Source organism: Canis aureus, chromosome 12 (assembly GCF_053574225.1).
Source record: "Canis aureus isolate CA01 chromosome 12, VMU_Caureus_v.1.0, whole genome shotgun sequence".
Classification (NCBI taxonomy): domain Eukaryota; kingdom Metazoa; phylum Chordata; class Mammalia; order Carnivora; family Canidae; genus Canis; species Canis aureus.
In genome coordinates this window covers 59,022,309-59,045,564 of record NC_135622.1, presented here as the reverse complement: position 1 = coordinate 59,045,564, position 23,256 = coordinate 59,022,309, and the positions used below count along the sequence as shown (strand labels likewise).

The following is a 23,256-nucleotide window of genomic DNA, read 5'->3' as shown; positions in this document are numbered from 1 at the left end:
AACCAGTTTAATTTTTTTACAAGGCCTAACAAAATTTATTTAAAGTCTAGGTCACTTAATAACTGTGTGATATGGGAAAAATCACATAACCTTTCTTGATTCCAGTTTCCTTGTTTCAGAGGGCTGAAGCAGATCTCTCAGATCCTGTCGATAGTCCTGTAGATGCTTCCCACAAACTGCCATGTGGGAGATGGTCTTTCTCTCAAAGTAATGAAGAAAAGCACTGGCCTACACAATCCCTTCCACTTTTGAACTCCCTTGGTTTGTGGATAAAAATGACACTGGAAGCACAACGTCACTTGGCTTTAAGGTTGCAATTCTGATAACTACAGGGATGAGAAAGGATCAACAGACAAGCAGGGTGAAATATGAAAGCTCAAAGAGGTATCTGCCTAGGCTCACCTACATTACTGATAAGGCACTGCCTTCATTTATGTGTGTTGTGGGAAAACGCTCTGAGGAACACATTCCTTTTCATACATACAATCTAACAGGAAGATTATCTTTGCAAGTTCTAAAAGACTTGAGAAGAAAATTTTAAAAAGAACTAGTATATGTAGAATACCTGCAACCTGCCATTCTCTGAGCCAGGTGTTTGGTCTAGTTCATCTAATTTCTATCTCCCAGTATTCCATGAGGTATTTCAATTTTTAAAATGAGAAAACTGAGGTTTGGAGATGTGAAGCAACTGGCCTGACATTACCTCAGATGTAAGTGGCACAGCTGGAACCTATCTAGCCTGATTCAAAAGCCTGTGCTCTGTTCCCTGCATCAGTTCAAACTGGATGCCACAGACATGGTTCAAAATTCTTAATGATTTACATATTTGTAACTCCTTAAAATATAATAAAACAGAATGTTGTTACATACTAAATTTTAACACACTGAAGACCAACATAGAAGCCTATAGTACCAAGTCAGCCTGGTTTTTTAATTTTTTGCAGACTCTGAAATAAAGTTTCTCCTCCATCTTTATGTGCGTTAAGTTCTTTCATTCTTTTAAATCCAGTTTTTCTGTTCATAAAATTAGGCAAGTAAGTGCAGTATTCCACTCTATCTGCCTGAGTGCAGAGTGTAATAACAGAAAGTCACAATGTGGGGCATCTGGGTGGCTAAGTTGGTTAAGCAACTGCCTTCGGCTCAGGTCATGATCCCAGATCCAGAGATCAAGCCCCACATTGGGCTCCTTGCTCAGCAGGGTGTCTGCTTCTCCCTCTCCCTCTGCTTGTGTGCTCTCTGTCTTGCTTATTCTCTCTCTCAAGTAAATAAGTAAAATCTTAAGGAAAAAAAGGGGACAAAAAAAAGAAAATCACAATGTTAATTCACACAACCCAGGTGATAGGACCCAGTCAGAAAAGCAGCACCCAACACTTCAACCAATTAGAAATGTGAGCAATTCTAATACTGGTGATTGACCTATGAAGCCAACTTAATTGAAAATATTCTCCTACTGCAAAGCAGGTTTAAAAATTGGTAACACTTGTATCTACTTAGGATTTAGAATTTCCTTGATATCACAAAACTAAGTAGAAAAACAGAGATGTTTAAACCAATGTATGACTGCAAGGACCATCCACGTTTCAATTCTAATCTTCTTCGGCACAACTCGTTTTTTCTTACTAATTGAATTTATTAGGAAATGTTGTAATTTGAATCAATTAATTTATATTCATCCTACTCTACGTACTGGGATTGTGCCTAAGATTTGATTCACAAAAGAGTTTCCACTAGGGGGAAAAAAGCCTAAAAAACAATGTACTACAACATGATGCCTACCCAGTTGTTAAGACTGCAAGTGATCAGATAATACCAATTCAAATGGTAAAAGAAGAGTTTCAAGGCAGAATAGTAAGAGAAGACTTCAGTAAAAAGGCTAAGAGAGGCAAAATAATTCACAACTGACTCAATATAAAAACAGTATCATAAAAAAGTAAAAACCACTGTTTTATATCAAGTTTGTATTATGATGTATTAAAAAATACTCTGACAAAAGTAAATGAGATCCGATTTTCATAGCTGTTGGAGGAGCATTAACAGTATTGTAAGGTGCTACCAAGCAGTAAGAGACACTTATGTCATCGTTTCCTTATAGGAATTTTATAAATTGTTTCATTAACCAGATAGAGGAAGCAAAAGTTTTGCAGTAAAACTCTGAAGAGCAGATACAGAGAATGGAGGCTTTGAAATCAAAGCCTGTATGAATATGCCTCAAATTAAAGCAAAAACCTTTATTAGACAAGTTATCTTGAAGATTTAATGTCCAATAAGCATAGAATCCAAGATCTACAATGGTTTGAATACTTTTTCATCCAAATACAAATTTTTAAGCAGATCAATTTTAAACTTTTCTTTTTCATGTCTACCCTTTTCCTAAAAACTAATTTAAAAGCATTTTAGGAGAAATAGGTACTACCAAACTTAATAAAGACTATGCCATATGATCAGATAAGCTTTCATTTGCCTATGATCTTGATTCTCAGTGCTTATGAATGTCCTATGAAGCCATTTAAAAAATGGGAATAGAGATTAAACTTTAAAGTTTAAAATATTCATATTTAAACTCAGTCATGTTTTCCTTGTTTTTCTGCTACGGAAAGAGAAAATGCGTTATATCTTATTTCTTGGCTGAACATGCTAATAATGTCTCTAGTGAAATACTCCCATCTTGTGGACTTCTCAGATACTGCTAACAGAAGTTGCTTGAAGCATGGCTTTACAGCAGCATCTCACCTTAGTGTTTCAATTATGTAGCATTTTTGTTATTTATTCTCATATTTCAAGGAGTTTTAAACCTATTTTGATTTGATACTCTGAAATCATAAACCTCTGTTGAAAAAAATAACTTCAGGTAAAAAAAATCTGATCTTTGAAAACATATATATACATATATATATGCTCTCTCTATATATAGACTATAAATATATATATATATATATATGGTTTGGTGGCAAATGTGAATTCTTAAATAATCAGAGTTAGGTTTTCTTAATATAAATATGCATATGCTCTTACTGTATTACAAAATAAACTGTAAGCCTTCGTAGGTAATATTTTTGTTTCACATATTAAAACATATACTTTAGAGAAATTAATTTTTCTATTTCTGTGTTTTCAAATAACCTTAGCTGATACACTTGATCTTCTTGTTGGAGTTAGAAACACATAACTTTGGAATATTTAAAATTCTTTCTTTGTTCTACATTACCATAAAATTACTGAACATGGCCATCAGGAGTTTAAATAAGAAAATATTTTTAATATCAACTTTATCCTATTTAAGGCAAAAGAAAAGTTATTGAAAAGCTACCTAAAAAATATTACAGCCACTTAGTGCATATAAAAGTGGTATAAAGTTAAACAAACAGATGTACCAGTTGTTTAAGTGCCAAATATTACAACTGATTTTTTTAAGCAATCCCTACAAAACCTACTGCAGTTACTAGACACTATTAGAACTGAATAAAACATTTACTTGGGTTTTACACAATTGGTAAGAAGTTGCATTTTTTTAAATTTATTTATTTATTTATTTTTTTTATTTATGATAGTCACAGAGAGAGAGAGAGAGAGGCAGAGACACAGGCAGAGGGAGAAGCAGGCTCCATGCACCGGGAGCCCGATGTGGGACTCGATCCCGGGTCTCCGGGATCGCGCCCTAGGCCAAAGGCAGGCGCCAAACCGCTGCGCCACCCAGGGATCCCAGAAGTTGCATTTTTTTAATAGAGAATATATCCAATCCTCTGGAAAAATTTCTATCTGCCCATCGATCGATACATAACAACATTCCCATGGATATATAATAAATGAGTCTAAATATTTATTTGAAAAAATGAGTAAAATATATTTAGAAATAAAAATAAAATTAGCATTTTAAAAATAAAATTCTGTATTTCTAATCTCAGATCTAGTGCTCCACTGTGTAGTGACAGACCATCTCCTGGCTTCCAGAAATAGGCCGGGGGAAAGTCCAACAGTGATAGCTTGTGATCTTAGGTAACCCCCACTTTCTGCCTCCCAGAGTTAGTATTAAATCAAATAACCTATGTAAAATGCTTATTAATCCAATGTGTGACATATACTGAGGACTCAAGTAATACTAACTAGTACTTTTATTAGCATGTACCCAGTACTTAGTGACTCTATAAATATTTGCTTAATGAATGAACCCAATCAAAATGTTTAGCATGACAATAATGGAGTCCAGCTAATTCATAAGGCCTTTCTAAACAATACTGACAACAGCCTGTAAGTAGGGACTGAAGTGGGAGGGACCTGTCGAAAAGCATGCCAATATGAAGCAATTCCAAACCATGGCATTCATAAAAGGATTATAAATGCAAGAAACCTTAGAAACGCAGCTGAACTCAGAGCTACAGGGAAATGCCTATGAAAACCTGGCTTTCATTTTAGTATCACCCAACAAAAGGTGGAAACCACTAGGTGTTAACTGAAATATGTAGTCACCATTCAATTGCATGTACTCAGAACTTAGCCTGACCCAGGGATATGCTGGCATAATAACAAAGGAAACATTTTACCCACATTTAGAACCAAAGAACAAGTGTTGGTATGAATAGATTTCTCAAGATAAAATGTGGCTTCTTGCTTACCACCTTCCTCAATCCATGCTTTCCTCAAGCCAAATGTCATCAACATACTACTTTACTCTTTCAGAAACAGTCACCACTGTTGACTCTATACCAAGTATGTCTAGAAGCAAGGGATTCAGCAAGGCTTAAGGAAATTACAGTCCATGGATTTAATAGTCTAGTTCAAGAAACAAATATTAAAGAAAGCAATGCAAATATTTAAAGAAGCATAAGTATGGTAAGTGCTATAAAGGAAAATACCAGTATAGAATTAACACATCTAGGAAAATCCTGAAAGAACGGGATATGCCTAGTCACAAAGGCTTCCTGAGGTTGTGGTACTTAAGATGTGAAGGAGGTAGGAGAGGGGAGGATGGACCGCAAAGAAGCGCAGGTGGGAAGGCGAAAAGCAAGCAAGAGAAGCATGAGAACAGGCTAGAGAGCCAGGCTAGGCCTGTTTAGAACTCCAGATAAATCTGATTCCTATGTATCAAATTTTGACCAATTCCTTCTCTTTATCCTTAGACCTCAAGTTGACATGCAATGACCATCATTTCCATCTTATAGTATTCATAAATCAAATTCAGTATTACTCTACAAGCACCTCACTAGTTGTTCTCTACACCTAACAGTCAATGCTATGGAAACTACCTTTCATTTAGTCTCAACCAGGGGTTTAAATGTGAAGAGTATAGGACAAGTCATGCAGCTGTCAAGTCCAAAAGAGCAAAGGCAATTTAAAAAATGATTCCAAGGACGCCTGGGTGGCTCAGTGGTTGAACGTCTGCCTTCGGCTCAGAGTGTGATCCTGGAGTCCTGGGATCAAGTCCCACATGGGCTTCTCTCCACGGCACCTGCTTCTCCATCTGTGTCTCTGCCTCTCTCTCTGTGTCTCTCATGAATAAATAAATAAAATCTTAAAAAAAAAAAGATTCCAAAAGTAGGCTTCTAAATCCAATATTTTACTAGAAAATATGGAATAAAATGATCCTAAGAAACTATTAGAACAGTAAAGATATATAGGAAAATTATTGGAGATGTTTAGAAAAACTAAACATTTTCTTCAGTACATTGCAACAAGACTACAGAGAATGTTCACTTCTTAGCTTTTTCATATTCATGTCTATGGGCCATTCTCTATCACTCTTTCATCCTTATCGTGGGATCCCCACCTACTTTCTGTACAACTTGCCATTTACCCTAACTTTCCCACCAAGATTCCTTTCTATCCCCTTCCCAGCACAGGATTATCAAAATACGTTCCCTTATGTCAACAGAATTCCTAAACTCAGGCCAAGTTAGATTGATGCAACAAAATACTAAGGGCATGGATACAATTTTTTCAAGACTCTGCAACAGATCTCCTTTTCACTCAGGGTAAAAGCTAAAACCTTTACAATGATCCACCATGTCCCAATTCCTCTGACCTCATCTCCCACCTCCTTCTCTTTACTGAATCCTCTCTAGCTGCACCAAATCCCTTTTCTTGCTATTACTGGTACATTCCTGGTACTCTCTGGTCTTAGGACCTTTGTCCATACTATTCCCTCTCTCTAGAAATACTTTCCATACATAACTGCTTGCTAATTCTCTCACTTCTTTCAAAGTCTTTGCTCAACTTTTTCCTTCTCAACAAGAACTACCCTGAAAACAGTATTTACATCATATATATTAAGGGGAACTGTGCTTTGAGGAAAAAAAAAACAATAACTATATACAAGACAGTAATTTAATAAATGTTGAATGGCAACAACACCAAAACACACAGAGAAGTCACTCATATCAAAAAGAATTTCATTAAGATTCTAAAACTACATATAAATAAGCACCAAAACAACACGCATGGAATAATGTTTGGCATAAATATTTCTAGTATCTCAAAATCTAAATTAGAGATATCATCAGTACAAAGGTTGTACTTTGTACTACAAAAGAGATGAAACAAGTTCTTCACAAATCTAAACTAACCAGTATCTGGTTTTTCATGCTATTGAAATTCACGACTTAAATCCACATGCAACAGAAATAAACCTGTGCATAACCTGGGTCACATGACGGGCAGAGAGGCAACAAATAATCACCCAGAAATGAAGGAAAGAGGAAGGAGGTCAGTGAGGGCTAAGGGAGGCATGAGGTAACTAGAAATGAGCAAATTAAACTCAGAAAAATTTTGGCTGAATATCAAATAAGATCATAAGATATGAGGTTTTATTATGAAAATGTCAAGTAGAGAAATACCACTACTTGAATAATTTAAAGATACTGAATTGAGTATAAATGTTATAAATTAAATGTCTATATGCCTATTCAGGAAACAGCTATTTCAGTGAAATGGAACATGGCTACCATTCCAAGTCTCTCTCAAAACTTATTCAATTGTTTTAAATAATCAAAATAAAGTATGGCACTATCCTTATCACAAAACTATTCTGACCATATCATCCTGAGTAAAAGACTGCTTGAGTAGTGTCAAAACAGAAAACTAAAACATTATCTTTATGAAAACTACTTAAATTGATCTTTTAAAAACCTCTATCATTGCTTAAAATGCTTACTGAAAAATACCAGAAATAAAGTCTTATACTAAAATATTTCAATGGTTATCTAAAACGTTGTAATAAAAAGTAGACTGAAAATCTTTATCTATAGTTTTTATTTTACTCCCTTTCTTCTTACTAAATGTATGTTAACAAAAAAAACCCCTCAAATGATCTAGACAAAAGCTTTTAGCTCAACACATAATTGCAAGAAAATTACAATAATTGTACCAATTAAAATAATCTTGAATGAACAGTATGTCATCTTAATGTTCCAATGGTTTATAGAGGGATCTACTTAATTAGCTGAAATTGCTTTCCAGTGTTAGTATCAAATGTCATTTGTTAAAAGTTGAACAATTTAGAAAATAATTTAACAAAGCAATTTTACCAAACACCAAGAACCAACATTTTCTTTTTCAGCTGAATAAAGCAAGCAGATGTGTCATCAAATTGCTATAAAAATAAATGAAGCTTTTTATGGATTAAAAAATAAATTTTACTACTAGCGTTAAAAATACTATTTTCTGATTGTTTTTATCAAATCAGATTTCTTTAATAAAATAAATGAATATCAATTATATACTGCTGCTTTTGTCTGCTGTAAATAAAACTTTTTATTATTCAAATGACAAGCAATGGTATCAAAGAACTCAACTATGGTTAACTAGAAATAGTCATCTAACTTATTCTAACATATCCCAATATATGATCTTTCAATATGTTAATCAAATTGTCTTTCCATAGTTTTTCATTCCAAATCACCTTAAATTCAATTATTAAGTCAATTCCTTAATGAATTCTTAGAGATTCTTACTATATTGTTTTTATCTCTCTTCCTTAGACTAGCTACAAAATATTCTTTGTATTTGTACGCATATAAACACAATTTTTTTCTCAAAGAAAAAAAAATCTAAAAACCTCTCTGAATCCAACCCATTAATGAAAAGCAGGCCCAGCAAGTGCTGGAGTCTAAAATAATGGATCAATTTAATGGCAAAACAAAGTTCTGATTACTTCAGAGTATCTCCAATAAAGAATATTCTACATTTACTTGAACAAAATAAAATATTCCCCCTATAGAATTTTACTCCAAATTATAGCTTTATATGATGAAAAAATACCCCATCAAAAAGATTTCTTTGGCAAATATTCTATTTCATAAATAGGATGAAAAAATTACTACTTTAAGCTATAGGTGGGTGATAGATTTTCTTTGTAGGATACATTTTATTAAAAATGTAAACTTTTGAACATTTCCTTGAACATTGTAAGTCATACAGCTTGACAGTCCAGCAATTTTCTATCAGCAAAGAACAGTTGTATCTATCATCCAGAAAGTGTTCTATCATCCAGAAAACAATGTTTCAGCCTGATGCTGATGAAACTTAACTGCCTGATTGTTTGAGCTATCATACATTTACTTTCCTCCCAACTATTTCCAGTGTGTATGTTTTACCCTCAGTCTAAATTTAAGTTCCTCAACACATGTATTAAGTATTTAGGGATAAAAGATATGTGGTATGTAAGTTACCTTCTAATGGTTTAAAAAAAAGTGTGTGTGTGGGGGTGGGGGGGGTGAGGAGCCAGCAAAGTAGACAGTGTGAAACTAATGACAAAGCAAAGACAGAACCTCAACTGCAAATCAACTGAAGAAAGGGCATAGGAGGTTCTCTGTTATACTGTTATTCTTGTAACTTTCTTGTAAGTTTGAAGGTATTTTCAAATGGAAAAAAAAATTAATTAAAAAACATGTAAGTTCCTCAAAGGCATAATATACTCATTATATTTATTCCTCTTCTCACTCCACCTCCTGTTCCCCTACAACACTAGAAAGCATAAAGGACAACCACATAAGCCTTGGACCCAGAGTAAAAATTCACACTAAACACATGATGAGTGGAGAAAATTAACTAGAATGGAGAAACAAAAATCAAGAGAAGCCATAGGGCCTCTATCCCCTACTCATCTTGGTTTCTTCAAGAAAAAAAGAGGCAAGATTTTAAGAAAACATGTTGTCTTCAAATGATAGTATCTAAAATGAAATCAAATTACTGCTCATCCTTTCGTATCTTTCACCTTCCTGCCACCATCCCAGCAAAGATTAATAGGAAATTCCATAACTAGAACTTCTAATTCAAAGTACTGCACAACAATAAGTTAAAAGCTCTGCTTCGTACAAATATGCTCAGCATTTTCTATTTAGTTTAACAACGTGCTGGACTAAGAAATTCTCTGCAAAGAACTGGACACTGTGGATTTTTTAAAATCTCTAACTTCACCTGAATAACTTACTAACCTGAGAGTTGCAGAGTCTAATCATACTTGACCTCATTGATGGACTGTCCATCTTCCTTCCTTACTGCAGGATCTGAAGTGGCTAATTGGGCTTCTTAACATTTGTAGATTTCAGTTCTTAACACACTAATGAGTGCTGCCCCTTCTGCATCCACTTGCTTCATACCTTTTAGGAGGTACTGGTACTGACATTAGAATCAATCAAACAACCAAGTGTGGTTTGTGATTCACCCTGCCACCATGAAACAAAACATTGCTTTGTTTTTTAAGCTTTCAATGAAACTATGCTTATATACATAATGATTCTCAACTGTATGCGGCATGTGTATAAAGGTTACTGAACTCATATGAGTGTATTAAGAAGTACAGCTCTTGAGTGCATTCAATTTAAACTATGTCCTTAGGTAAAAATGTCAGCAAAGCAACAAATATTTATTATTCAATATCTGTATCTCATTTCTCCCACAAGGAAAATACTAGTTGCCCAAATTATCTATTTATTCATTTACTCTATTCTACAATATGTTCAAAAGGACTGTGAAAGTATAATTGCAGTACTACTACCAACAACAAATCTACTAAATTCAAGATTTCTTTGCAGTTAATCTTGTCCTCAGGATATATTCTATTAAGAATAAAGAGAGTACTAAGTTCAAAGGTGACTGATTTATTTTCTCTGTGTGGTTATGTTATCAATTTCATATATTGTTAGGATTACTTCTTTCTGTTTGTATTTGATACCAGGATTCACTTTTTTCCATCCTCTTTATTTTGGAATATTACTGAGAGTCTCACCACATGAAAATGTACAGAGATGCACCATCTTCCATCTCTGCATCTGTGATAGGCAAGCATTCTCACCAGGTTCTAGTTTACGCTTTCTAGGAGTTTGTTTTCTATTTTTACAAAAAAAAGAATATCTATATATAAATGTTCTTATTCCTCCTTCTTTCTTATATAAACCCTATCAAGTTGCACATCATTCACACTGCTATTTTCACCTAATATATCCTGCAAATTCCTCCATATCAATTACAAAAGTTTTTTTCTCATTCATTTCTACAGTTAGAAAATACTAGGGTAGATGTGCTAAAATTTATTCAACCAATGTTCCTATACATGTACGCTTAAGTTGCATGGTTTTGTATTTGTGGAGGTGTATATTCAGAGTAAATTTCTGCAAGTAGGATTACTGGATTGAAGGTAAATACACAAGTACTTGTTCACTACTGTAGCTCCAGCATCCATCAGTAGGACCCACAAATAACAAACACAATAAATTTTTGTTGGATTGAACTGAAATATGAATTTTGGGGGGGACTTTAAAACCCCTGTATTCATTTTCACAAGTCTCCTGCTTCTGTCTCCAAGGACCCAGACTTTCATCACTTCCTACCTTCTTCACAGAGCATATAGAAGGCCCAGTGCCTGGGCCCCCGAAATGTAAAAAGTTGATCAGTGTTTCTGTAATCCTGAGATACAATGTACTTCTAAGCAATATACTCAACTAAAGGAAGGTAAAGAGCCTGACCTGAGTCCTCTTCTGTACCCAAACCATAGACTGACATGAACTATATATACTTGTTAAAAGGGGGGGAAAAAACTGAAAAACACAACATAATAACTAATAGTTTATTTTAAATAGAGAAAACTGGTATTTTTACAAAGGCAAAAAAAATTGTAGAAAACATAATATAGCAATGCCTGCTTAATAGATTAGTTGTCACTGGAGTAAATAAGACATTTTATATTAAACATCTTATATATTAAATAGAGTATTACTATCTTATAATATTCTAGAAAGAAATGGAGAACACAGAAACATAAAAACTTCAGACACTTCATTTTCATCATAAATTTTCAGGGTCTTAAGTATTCCAGACAAGGCTACAGCTTAAGAAAATTTAGATGACAATACCTGCTTCTCAAACTGCCTATGAGAGGCAGTGCCCTCCACCTGTGGACTCTGGAGCCAGGTACCCAGCTCTACCACTGAGGCTGTGAGATATCAGGAAGTGACTCACCTCCTCTGGGCTTCGATTTTCTCATGTGTAAAATAAGAATAATGACACTTACTGCGTCATAGATTGTGAGAACAAAAAGTGTGAAAACGAAGTGTTTAGAACCATGATAGGCACTTGGAAACAGCAATACTACTACTTAAGAGCTAAGTAACTTTGGGAAGTGACCTATACTTTCTGAACCACAATCTTCCTTGTTAATAAATAACATGGAACCATTTTAACCACTGTGCTTTATGAAACTTTAAGAGAACTAAGGCACCTGGCAGAGAACCTGGTGCTTGAGGAAGAAAGGTGGGAGATATGCATGCCAAAGGAGAAAATGCTAATGATGATGATTTAAGGAATGCAACCCTTCCTTAAATGAGGACCCCTGTGAGATGAGCAGCTCTCCTGTTGCCATGATGTCAAATTTCTTGAAAACAAATGTATTAATCTAGGAACAATACCAATTCAGACAGACTCCAAAAATCCCGTTTATAGTTCCTAAATGAGGCTTATTAGTCTTTTCTCAGATATATTTTCATTTACACAAATAATAATTTCTCAAAGATAAGTTGAAGTGCCAGAGGACTATCTGTTCATGTTAATTAGTGCTTTGTGTAAAAAATATACCATATGAAAAATAAGTCCCATTATATTAGTATGAATTATATTTAAGAAGTTAAAACATTTAAAAAGTTACATTTTAACTATTTAATAACTGTGCTCATATAGCAAACATTGTGTTATGATGCAAAATTTATTCATGAAATAAAACAAATTTTTCTATTCAACCAAGAGAAAAACCAATTATGTCTCTTATAAGAAAAAGATAATTTCTAAAATATCAAAGAGTAGATGCAATACTACTTCTCTATAGCATATGGTAATTATGTATCACTGCCATCTACTGGAATACCTACTTGAGACAGCACACAGTTTAAACAATTGATCATTTTAGTATAAATTAAAAGGCGAAACCAACAAGAGCTCATATCTGTACACTATTACCACATTATCCTCTAGAATTCTAAAGCTAATAATTTAACTAAGAAAACATTAAATAAAATACGTACATGAAAAATGGGGAGGAACACCTAAGTGGCTCAATTGGTTAAATGACAGACTCAATTTCAGCTGAGGTCGTAATCTCAGGGTCATGAGATGGAGCCCCATATTGGGTTCTGTGCCCAGTATGGAGTCTGCTTGAGATTCCTTTCCCTCTCCCTCACCCTCGATCCCTCCCCCTACACTCTCTCTCTCTAAAATAAATAAAATCTTGAAAAAATATGTGGATTGAAAAATAAGAAAAACCATATGCTGACAGTACTTTAAGAAAATTTTTTTGTAATCTTAAAGGTTGCAATATATGAATTATACACTAAATGCTTTGTTAGACTTAGCATTTCATTTATATGTTAAAATAATCATTTTGGTTATACTGAGTTTATAAAATTGTAAAATTTCTTCGTACTTTTTTCTAAGAGATAGTTTATTTAGCACAGCAACTGAACACTTTGAAGGAATTAAGTGTTCTGGAAAACAAAAAAATTTACTATTTCATTTATGAATTTGATAAGAAATTGTCAACTCTTAAAACTTTAAATACTTGAAGTTTCACTGAACCTTACTTAACTGCATGTCTTTCAAGAATAAATTTAATTTCTTATCAGAAGAAAACAATTTAAAAGTATTTCAAATGACTGACCTTAAAGGAACAATAATGCAAAGAATGTTTTCCACTCTATATTCGATTTCAAAAATCCTCCAGATACAAAACTGAAAATACCTGCACTAATGAATGCTCTGAAAAATGTAACCTCCTTAATATTCAATGAAGACACTTAGAGTAAAACATAAAATGGAAAAAATAACATTTCAAGATCTGCATTTTGTGTATTTATAAACACAAAGGATATAAAAGGATGATTAATTAAACTTCCTTTTACCATGTAAGTTACAATAACCAGGGAAGAATATATCCAAATAACGCTGTAAATTTTACATGAGATATTTACCTGTGCTAATACAACTCTACAATTGTAATGGAATTAATGAGAATGATTGGTTGAATCCAGAAATACATATTTCATGCATATTATTTTGTATTCATTTTGCTTTATATGCATTAACTTTTTTCTAAGAAGTCAACTGAAGCTAAGATAAAATCAAATATAAAGAGGTCAGACAAAGTACCTTTCATAGATGGTTTTTAATGTCATTTGATCTGGAATACCTTCAGTCTCTTCCAAATACAGTATGAGCCAAGAAGTTCGGTATGGCCACTGCTCAGTAAGGTTGATCCAGCTAGCAAGCCTGTCCCAGTTGAAACTAATCTGATTGGCTCTCAGTAACCGCCCTTTAAAAAAATGTATAAATATTTAAAAATTAATAGATGTGTAATATTATACTAATCAAAACATTTAACATATTGAAGTGATTTAAATTTTTAAAAGTTGCAATTTAATTTACACTACAAATTGAAATCTATTTATATAGCTTCTATAATCCAAAGAGCTGTACTGGAAAACTTCTAGGGATTAAACACAATTCTGTTTAATTCTAAAGTAATTTTTTTGTATCATTTGCCATTAGTGCTATAAACCGCTCTGACCATGTACATGTAGGCAAAAAGCTTTCGGAACTATGTGTCAGACAGTCTCAACACTCACTGCCCAAGATCAGACAGCAGAACATCAGTGCACCCATGATGGACCTTATCTTTTAAAATGCCATCTAAGTTGGTAAATAAATGATATAGTGCATTAAAGGTGATCAGTTCTTTGGAATAAGTTAATAAAGCAAGGAGTGTTGATGAAGGAAGTGTAATTTTATATAAGATAACAAAGGAAGGTCTTGTTGAAAGATGACATTTAAGTAAAGACTTAAAAGGAGATGAGAAAGTCCATTAGGCATCTCTCCAAAGAAAGATCATTACAGGCAGAAGCTCCTTAGGCAGGAGCATGCATGGCAGTTTCAGGGAACAGCAAAGAGGTCAGTAAGGGATGGAAGAGGGGAACAGAAGATGAGGTGAGAGGTAGGCAAAGAGGTCAAGAGAGAGACCTCAAAAAGGGCCTTGTAAGAAACAGTAAGGACTTAAGATTTTTATCTTTAGCAAAATGGAAACATAATAGAGTTTTGAGCAGAGAAATAACATGATTGGCTTCTATTTCAGTCACTGTAGCTGCCACATGGAGAATAAACTAGAGGAAAAAGTAGGAGCAGGGAGATGTTAGGCTAACTACTATAATTAAGAGATAAGACATAATGATGTAATGGATAAGGGTAGTTATGTTACAAATCATGAAAAGTGGTCAAGATTCTGGATATAGTCTGAAAATAGAGTTAAAGAAGGTAGTACAGATTGGAGGTGGTGTAGGAAAAAAAAGATATCAAGTTTTTCTTTGCCCAGGCACTGGAAAAAGAGTTGATTAACTGAGTTGGGAGACTACGGGTGGATTAAGTTTGGGGCAGAGGATGAGACATTCAGTTTTGGACATGGTAAATATCAGACATATATACTAGACCCCACTAGATATTAAATAGGTAGCTGGAGAGCAACAAGGTTGAAGATACACATTTGAGAATCCTATACATGTAGATGGTATGTAAACCTTTGGGACAAAATGAGATTACCAAAGGAGCTGGTTTAGATGGAAAAGGAAAGAAGCAATGCCCGCACCAGGAGCATTCCAACACTCAGTGGTAAGGGAAAATGATGTTTTTATGGCACTTACTGTTACACGACTTTATATCTTCTGCCTTCACCAATAGGGCAACTTTATCTTGTTCACTGCTTATCTCCACAATACCCAGACTGTTATCTGGCATATCTAGATACTCACCATGTATTTGTGAAATACATATAAAGATACTGATGATACATCTACAATTATGTTACATGAAATTGTAGAACATAATCAACTTAATAAAGTTTGAGACCTCACTCGAAGGGATTTAATTATCAAAAATATTGTACATTTTTAGATACAACTACCCTTGGAATCTAGTTCATAGCATGCACCTCAACCTTAGTCTAAGAGCAAATTCCAGTGTAACTATCATAACAGTGTCGACATTATTCAATATTACAAAGTATATCATTCAATATCATGCAAAGAAAGAAACATATACTTACATACTAAATTACAAGTATTTATATTTATATATAAGCATTAACATGGTGAAGAGCAGAATTCCATATAAAGAATTTGGTCATAGGGCAATGATCTTCAATATTATTGTCATATTTTTTAATTTAAAATATCATTTGAAAACTAAAACAGCAACGTAAAAAATCTGAATTTCAACATTTTAAATTATTAAGACATCCCATGTTCATGGGTTGGAAGACTTAATATTGTTAGAATGTCAACATTACCAAAGCCATCTACAGATCCAATGCGATCCCTGTCAAAATTTCCAATGACTTTTTTTCAAAAGTAGAAAAACCCATCATAAAATTCATATGGAATCTCAAGTGATAATAGCCAAAACAAACTTGAAAAAGAAGAACAAAACTGAAGGACACATACTTCCTTATTTCCAAACTAACTATAAAGCTACATTAATCAAAACAGTGTAGACTGGTATAAACACAAGCATACAGACGAATAGAATAGAATAGAATAGAATGCCCAGAAATAAGTCCTTACAATTATAAAAACATGGATTTGGCAGTGATTTCTTGAATAAAATACCAAAGGCACACAAAAAAAATAAGACAAACTTCATAAAAACTTTAAAATTTTTTACATCAAATACCACTGTCCACAAAGTAAAAACACAACCTACAGAATGTCAGAAAATGTTTGCAAATCATGTATCATATACCTGATAAGGGATTAATATCCACAAAAAAACAGAGAACTCCTAAAACTCAAAAATAAAAACCTAAACAATCCAATTCGAAAATGGACAAAGGACCTGAATAAACATTTCTCCAAAGAAGAAATAGGAATGGTCAATAAGCATATGAAAAGATGCTCAACATGATTAATCATTAAGGAAATGCAAATCCAATCTACTATGAGATACTACCACTCACCTATTAGGACAGCTACTTTAAAAAAAACAAACAAGTGTTGGCAAGGATGTAGAGAAATTAGAACTTTTGTGTATTGGTGGGAATGTAAAATGGTGCATCAATGGAAAACAGAATGAAGATTCCTCAAAAAATTAAAAATAGAAATACATTACCCAGCAATTCCATCCACTTCTGGATATATATCCAAGAGAAATGAAAATAGGTTCTCAAAAAATATTAAGATACACTCATGTTTATAGCAGCATTGGTCATAATAGCGAAGACATGGAAGCAATCACATGTCCATCAGTTAATAGATAAGCCAAAATGTGGTATATACATACAATGGAATATTATTCAGTCTTTAAAAGGAAGGAAATTCTACATGCTACAACATGGTGAACCTTGAAGACATGAAATACATCAGTCAACACAAAGATAAATACTGTATTATTCCATTTATATGAGGTACTTAGAATAGTCCTATTCTGTAGAGACAGAAAGTAGAACTGTGGTCGTGAGGAGCTGAGGGCGGGTAGGAAGAATTATAGAACAGGTATAGAGTTTCAGTTTTGCAAGATGAAAAGAATTAAGGGGATGGATGGTGGTGATGGCTGCACAACAGTGTGTATGCATATAATACCACCAAACTGTACCCTTAAATATGATTAGGACAGTAAATTTTGTTATGTGTATTTTATTTAACACAATAAAAAAGAAAAAATATCACTTGAAAACTAAAAAAGAATAGCAGCATACAAAATCTGAATGTCAACATTTTAAATTATAAGTTAATTATACTCAGTCATACAAATTAGCATAAAATTATCTTTATACAAAGAGAAAAATTAAAACTGAGGTGAAATAAAAGATTTTTTAAATCACCAAGTTTTAAAAATAATGTACAACCGATGGTTGATCTTCACTGTCAAAACTAATGCATGTTGTATTAGATATGCTTACTGCAAATACAAGTGATATAAGCAGTATAAACATAGGAACACAGTACATCCTTTTGCTTCTGAAATTGCTTTGTTAAGGTGTTCAAGTTTATTATCTACCATAAGACAGGAAGAAACAAAAGTTACCTGTCACAGAAACGATATTAAGTAATCTTCTCATGGTCTGAGGACTTATGTCACTGAACCAGTCCTCGGTAACCAGCAGTTTTGTAAGATCAAAGGACATCTGCCGAGTAATGGTCCGCTGCATCTGCCTTCTTCGGTAAGTATCCTGAAAGATTGTATCAACAATGAGAATGAACCAAATTCTCCAAGCCTGAGAACTTAAGACTTTTTGAGAATATATGTTTATGATGACAACAAAAATAATCCAAAATTTTAGAGAAAAATTATAATAACAGGCATTATAATTATTATGATTATTCCCCGAGGCAGAATCCTTACAGAGCAGCTATACAGTAGTATTAGCAGCAACTGCATCAAATGGTGTAGTTTAGCTTCAGGTGTATTCTGATTTATAGCTGTACAGTTAGAGAAAGCTAAATGCCTTGAAGATTATAAATAGGCAGAATTATGCAAAGAGAACTCAAGTCAAACTCTTACAGGAGTTCCATTTTTTTTTTTTTAAGATTTTATTTATTCATAAGAGACACAGAGAGAGAGAGGCAGAGACACAGGCAGAGGGAGAAGCAGGCTCCATGCAGGGAGCCAGATGTGGGACTCAATCCTGGGACCCCAGGATTACACCCTGGGCCAAAGGCAGGCACTAAACGGCTGAGCCACTCACGCTGCCAGGAGTTCCATTTTTATAGGAGCCCTAAATAATAAAGCAAATAACTTCTTGTCTAGTTTTAAAATCTCAGCATTTTGATGTTTAGGTTATTTTTAAATGTGTGACAACTAATCCCACATCTGCATGAGAAATAAAGGCACTCTAGTGGTCAGAGTAGGGTAGAGAATCCCTTGTAATGGCAGGAAGACCCAGGCACAACAAAGGTGACTTGTTATCTGAAGTCATGGTATATGCAACCACAGGGAGCCCAAAGGGCCAGACTCCCAGAAGACAAATTCAAAATGTGAAATTATACCCTCTTCTTAATTTAGTACTACCAAATATCGTACATTAATTTTGCACTCATACTCATGTAGGATAGAAACATAAAATCACAATGTCATTGAAGACACATTTTTTATATAAAATGTCCCAAATTTAATGGTAGCAAATTAGGAAAAAGAAAACAGTGCTACTGCCAGCCCAATCACTGTAACTTACCTGCAAGTGGACATCTTCCTGTCTTGTAATACTCCCTCAATCTACACAAAAGAGAGTTCTAGGAATAGGGTAGGACAGGGAAAGCACAAGCATTCCAAGAGAAACCCAAGGTGGCTGGGTAGGATACAACATCACTATGTGTAAAAGAAAAGGCCACACCTCACAGTCATCAGGGCAGGAGGAAGGCCAGTAGGAAGAGCATGAAGCTCTTCTCTTACAAGCCTTGTTGTCCTATACAGCTCTGGTGGCAACAGGCATCCAGAACGGGTACAACCTGGCCTAGAATGAATACAGGGGTTCTCAACCCTGGATGGTATCATCTGGAGAGCTTTAAAATCTCAGTCCCAGAGATTCTCATTCAGCTGGTCTGAGGACAGGTACCTGGGAACAGGTTAGGACAGGATGGGCACTACCACACAATCCTCAGCTCCTACAAGCTCTAGGCTCACAAATTTCCTAAAAAGCCACCTGAAACCAAAAGGAAATTCAATAATAAAATTTATTTGATGAACTTAATTCAATATTTACAGTAGCATCACCTTTACTTTATTCAAACAACAGCAATACAAACACGTGGCTCAAGACAAGGTGGCATCTTACCCGTCTATTAAGGGCTGTCTTGCTACCAAGCTTAGTCATCTCTCCAAGGCTGTTCTGTGAAACTCTTCTGTCAGCATCTTCCTGTATCCCTTAAAGAATTTGTAGAGAGAGCACCATTTGTATTAAAATTCCGATGTATATGATTTTTTTTCGTTGTACACGATATTTAAGAGAAACACCAATAGTATTTTTCAAGGTAAAAGGGAAGCCACCATAAAATACACAGACTACTTCAAACCTGAAGCAGCTGAGGACTGGATCTTTACCTGTTGTATCTGTGCAGGGAATGTCCCCATTTGTTGTTGAAGTCACAAGAAATTTTCTTGCATTGCTTAGTCCACGACTATTAAGGAAAACAGGTAAATGAACTATATTGCGCATATAGTCATGTCCATTTATATTTGAGTCACGAAGCACGCTGTTGAGGTTCTGGTTAATTGCCTTTATAATAATATGTGGATCACTTGCAAAAATGGCAATGAATGGGCCTTTTGAAAACAGAACTCGGACCTGTGGTAGAAAAAATGTGTGTTTATGATATAAATTTAAAAATATCCAAAGTAACAATAAGTCTCTTCCAAATCTGTATTACCCTTTGGTGACTATATTTTTTCAAAACTTTTTTTTTTTCAAAATATTATTTCACATGAAAACAAATTTCATTAAAGCTTCAATCTGGTTTTTCACCATCTGATAATTTTTCACCAACTGACAGTGATAAAACCTCCAAAGAAAACAATTAGGTCTATCCTATTTTAGATATTTATGGTCTACATAAAAGGAAAGATCGATACACAGAAATATTTGTGAACCTACATGAGGTGCTGGACAGACTGGTCTCTACCCACAGCTACACACTATTGCTGTAACATACCTTACAGAGAGCCACTGACGTATCCCTACTTTAACAAAAACTACAGATTTTGCAAGTTCCCTACTGTTGCCTCTGACTCTAACCACAACTACGTGCAAAGGAGAGCTGGAGTCACACTATGGTCTTCAGAGCTACTCTCTCATTTTCTCATAGCCATTGAGCTAAAATTGTTTGAATCTGTCTGTGAGGAGACATTTACTCTTGCTATGCTTCTGCACTAAAAAAAAAAAAAAAGGTTGGTTTTACAAAAGGAAAAGTACTATTCAACTTCCATTCGAGAAATTCATGAAGTCATTCCTCTCAGCTGCCAGCCACATGGGACAATATAAGTTTCAACAGGGTTAAGACCTACAGTGTCCAACATCTGTAGTACTTTGTCCTGCTCGCAGGCATCTAATCCATCAATGATAACCACCAGCCTTGTCTGATTCTGAGTGAAGCTGTCAATGGTTTTTGCCATCCTGGCCATCAATTCCACTTCACACTTAAGAACCTACACAAAAAAAAGGACAGAAGTACTGAAGGTATATGAAATTTAAGCACATTTCTTTAAAAGCCTGACAGAAACTCATCTAATAGATAGAAAAGAAATCCTAAGTCTCACTGCCAGTTGTGGTTCCACTTAAAACTGCAGTTGAGTGCTTCACAATTTATAAAGTGACTTTATATAAATCAGAGCATTTTACCCTTAAAATAAGGTAGCTACATATCCATTTTAAAAGGACAAACTGGGCTAACTGACTTATTTGCCAAGATCAAATGCTCTGAAAGGCAAAAGACTAGGAATTGAATGCAAATTCAAATGATCTAAACACCACACTACAGTTGGTTCCTGATAGCATGTGACCTTGATCAAAGAAAGGGGCCCCAGATATTGTAATGAAGTCCCTTTTGATTCTAAAGTATGGTCCTATTTTACATGTTTTGGTGGTTTAATCTGCTTCCTCTATCAGTTTCTAGAGGAGCCCGTATCATTAGGCAGGAAACCCATTACTATTAGGTAGGTAGTGACCTGTGGAGCGATCTGCTAACTGCTAGGAGTACCTTATAAAAGTCTATTTGATAAAAAACCTGTTTTTAATTTTTCCCACTTCACATGTACATTTCCACAGGGCAAATCTGGAATAAAACTAAAAAACACTGCAACATTTTGAGAGTCCACACCCTAATGTCCCATATCAGGGTCATGGTAGCATACTCATATTACAATTACTTTCTAATGGTCAATGAGTACTTACCTTCATGAATCCTTCACTTTTCAGTTTGTGCAGTTTGGAAGCAGCATTATGGAGGCGTTTCCTTTGAGAATTCAAGAGAGAGTCTAGTACCTGCCACCACGTACGACAGTTCAGCACAAAGGCTAATCCCACTATTGACGCAATTGATATGAGGACAGCATTCACTGTCAGATGTTTTGGGTCAACTCTAAAGATAGCCAGGAGGGTAATTCCCGCAATAATGCAGCCAAAGATAAAAAGGAAGATGACAAAAGATGGTAGGCAACACGTTTTTTTCCATTTCTTTTTGCCTGTAAGACAACAAATGGTTTTACCAATTACTTACAGCCCAAGTATCTAGAAGATCCTAACCATGACAGTCATAGCATATGAATTTCTGATGTTTGATTTGTGTTTTCACAGAAATGCACTTAACATTCATCCCATCCTCATCCCCTACATGCACAAACAAAGAAGGAGGAGGAAGGAAGTCCTACCTTGAGTATCTTCAGTCTTAAATACACGAAAGAGCCTGGTTGCCAAAAAGCCAAATTCTCTCTCACAAGCATCCGAGAGAGTCGCAATCATTTCAGCCATCGATGTTTCTCCACCAACACTGGACAGCCTGTTGTAATCTGTAAACAAAAACCTAGGGGGAAAGGGGAATGAAACATTACTCAGCTATCTAAAGAAAGAATTTCCACATACTGTCATCTCTGTATCACCTACCCTACATTTTCTTAATGTCTCTTTTAAAACATTGTTGTTACAGTTCCAAGGAGGGAAAAGAACTTGTCATTGGGTTCCTTTTACTTCTAACATTGTACATATTTGTCTTAGAAAAAGGCAATAACCAAAAGAAAGGCAGCAGAGCTGCATGAAGTTAATTAATTCTAAGGATAGCGGGGTAACAAGTGGCAGCAGAGCTCAGGCCAGGCCTCAGAACCCCCAGCACAGGGCCTGGGACCCCAGCACAGCCACAGGTGCAGAGCCTGAATGGGGCGCACAGAGAATGTGTGTGAGGCAGCGACAGAGAGACCAGAATGCTGACAGACTATTCCAGTCATTAAGAATTTAAGGCCACGGGCAGCCCCCGTGGTGCAGTGGTTTAGCGCAGCCTGCAGCCCAGGGCATGATCCTGGAGTCCCAGGACCGAATTCCACGTCAGGCTCTCTGCATGGAGCCTGCTTCTCCCTCTGCCTGTGTCTCTGCCTCTCTCTCTGCATCTCTATGAATAAATAAATAAAATCTTAAAAAAAAAAAAAAAAAGAATTTAAGGCCACTGCAAAACTCAAGTTTTTAGAATGTTTGATTTATAGCTTACACATACATTTACCAAGGATTTAAAAATGAGGTGTCAAAGATTTTCACTGTTGTTCTTTGAGCTAACTGAATAATTTGTATGCTGATCTTCTGAGTGGATAGGATTTCTGCATTTGCTCCTTTCTCCCCTTCAATCCCTAAACTAAATGCTCATCTCAATCCAAAAGATAAGAGCTGCTTTCAAAATACAACCTAGGATCACACAATACTCTCTTGTGTGATCTTGGCTTTGGCTTATATTATTTTAATTGTTTTTTAAAATACCATCTTATTAATTTAAAATATATTTTCTGTAAAAATATTTCCAATTATTTTATTCTACTCTCTATGTTTTCTAACCTTTTCATTTGTAAATCCTTCTCCTAATGCTTAATCACATATGCTAATTACACAAGTTTTTATCTTAATCTCTTATATTCATAGTTTTGCTGTTTCATCTGGTTTACCCTATTTATTTTCATTTTAAGTTACACATCTTATAATTTTATGATTCTTAATCATTTAGCACACATTTAACTATTCTGCTCATTTCTATTGAATTCCTTTTGCTTTCA

General features: G+C 34.8%; 1 protein-coding gene across 21 annotated transcripts in view; it reads right to left on the bottom strand.

Moving 5' to 3' along the window:
- Window positions 1–23,256, bottom strand: part of KIDINS220 (kinase D interacting substrate 220) — a 104,173-nt gene that overhangs the window by 42,624 nt on the left and 38,293 nt on the right. For all 21 annotated transcript variants that reach the window (XR_013349838.1, XM_077844219.1, XM_077844221.1 and 18 more), the window contains exons 16-22: window positions 21,877–22,028; window positions 21,401–21,690; window positions 20,515–20,655; window positions 19,555–19,798; window positions 19,289–19,377; window positions 17,542–17,686; window positions 13,624–13,786 (exon numbers count right to left, since the gene is read on the bottom strand). Coding sequence is in view for 20 of the 21 variants with exons in the window: in XM_077844219.1 (XP_077700345.1) it covers window positions 13,624–13,786; window positions 17,542–17,686; window positions 19,289–19,377; window positions 19,555–19,798; window positions 20,515–20,655; window positions 21,401–21,690; window positions 21,877–22,028 (1,224 nt within the window). In the remaining variant the exon portion in view is untranslated. The remainder of the gene's footprint in view (window positions 1–13,623; window positions 13,787–17,541; window positions 17,687–19,288; window positions 19,378–19,554; window positions 19,799–20,514; window positions 20,656–21,400; window positions 21,691–21,876; window positions 22,029–23,256) is intronic.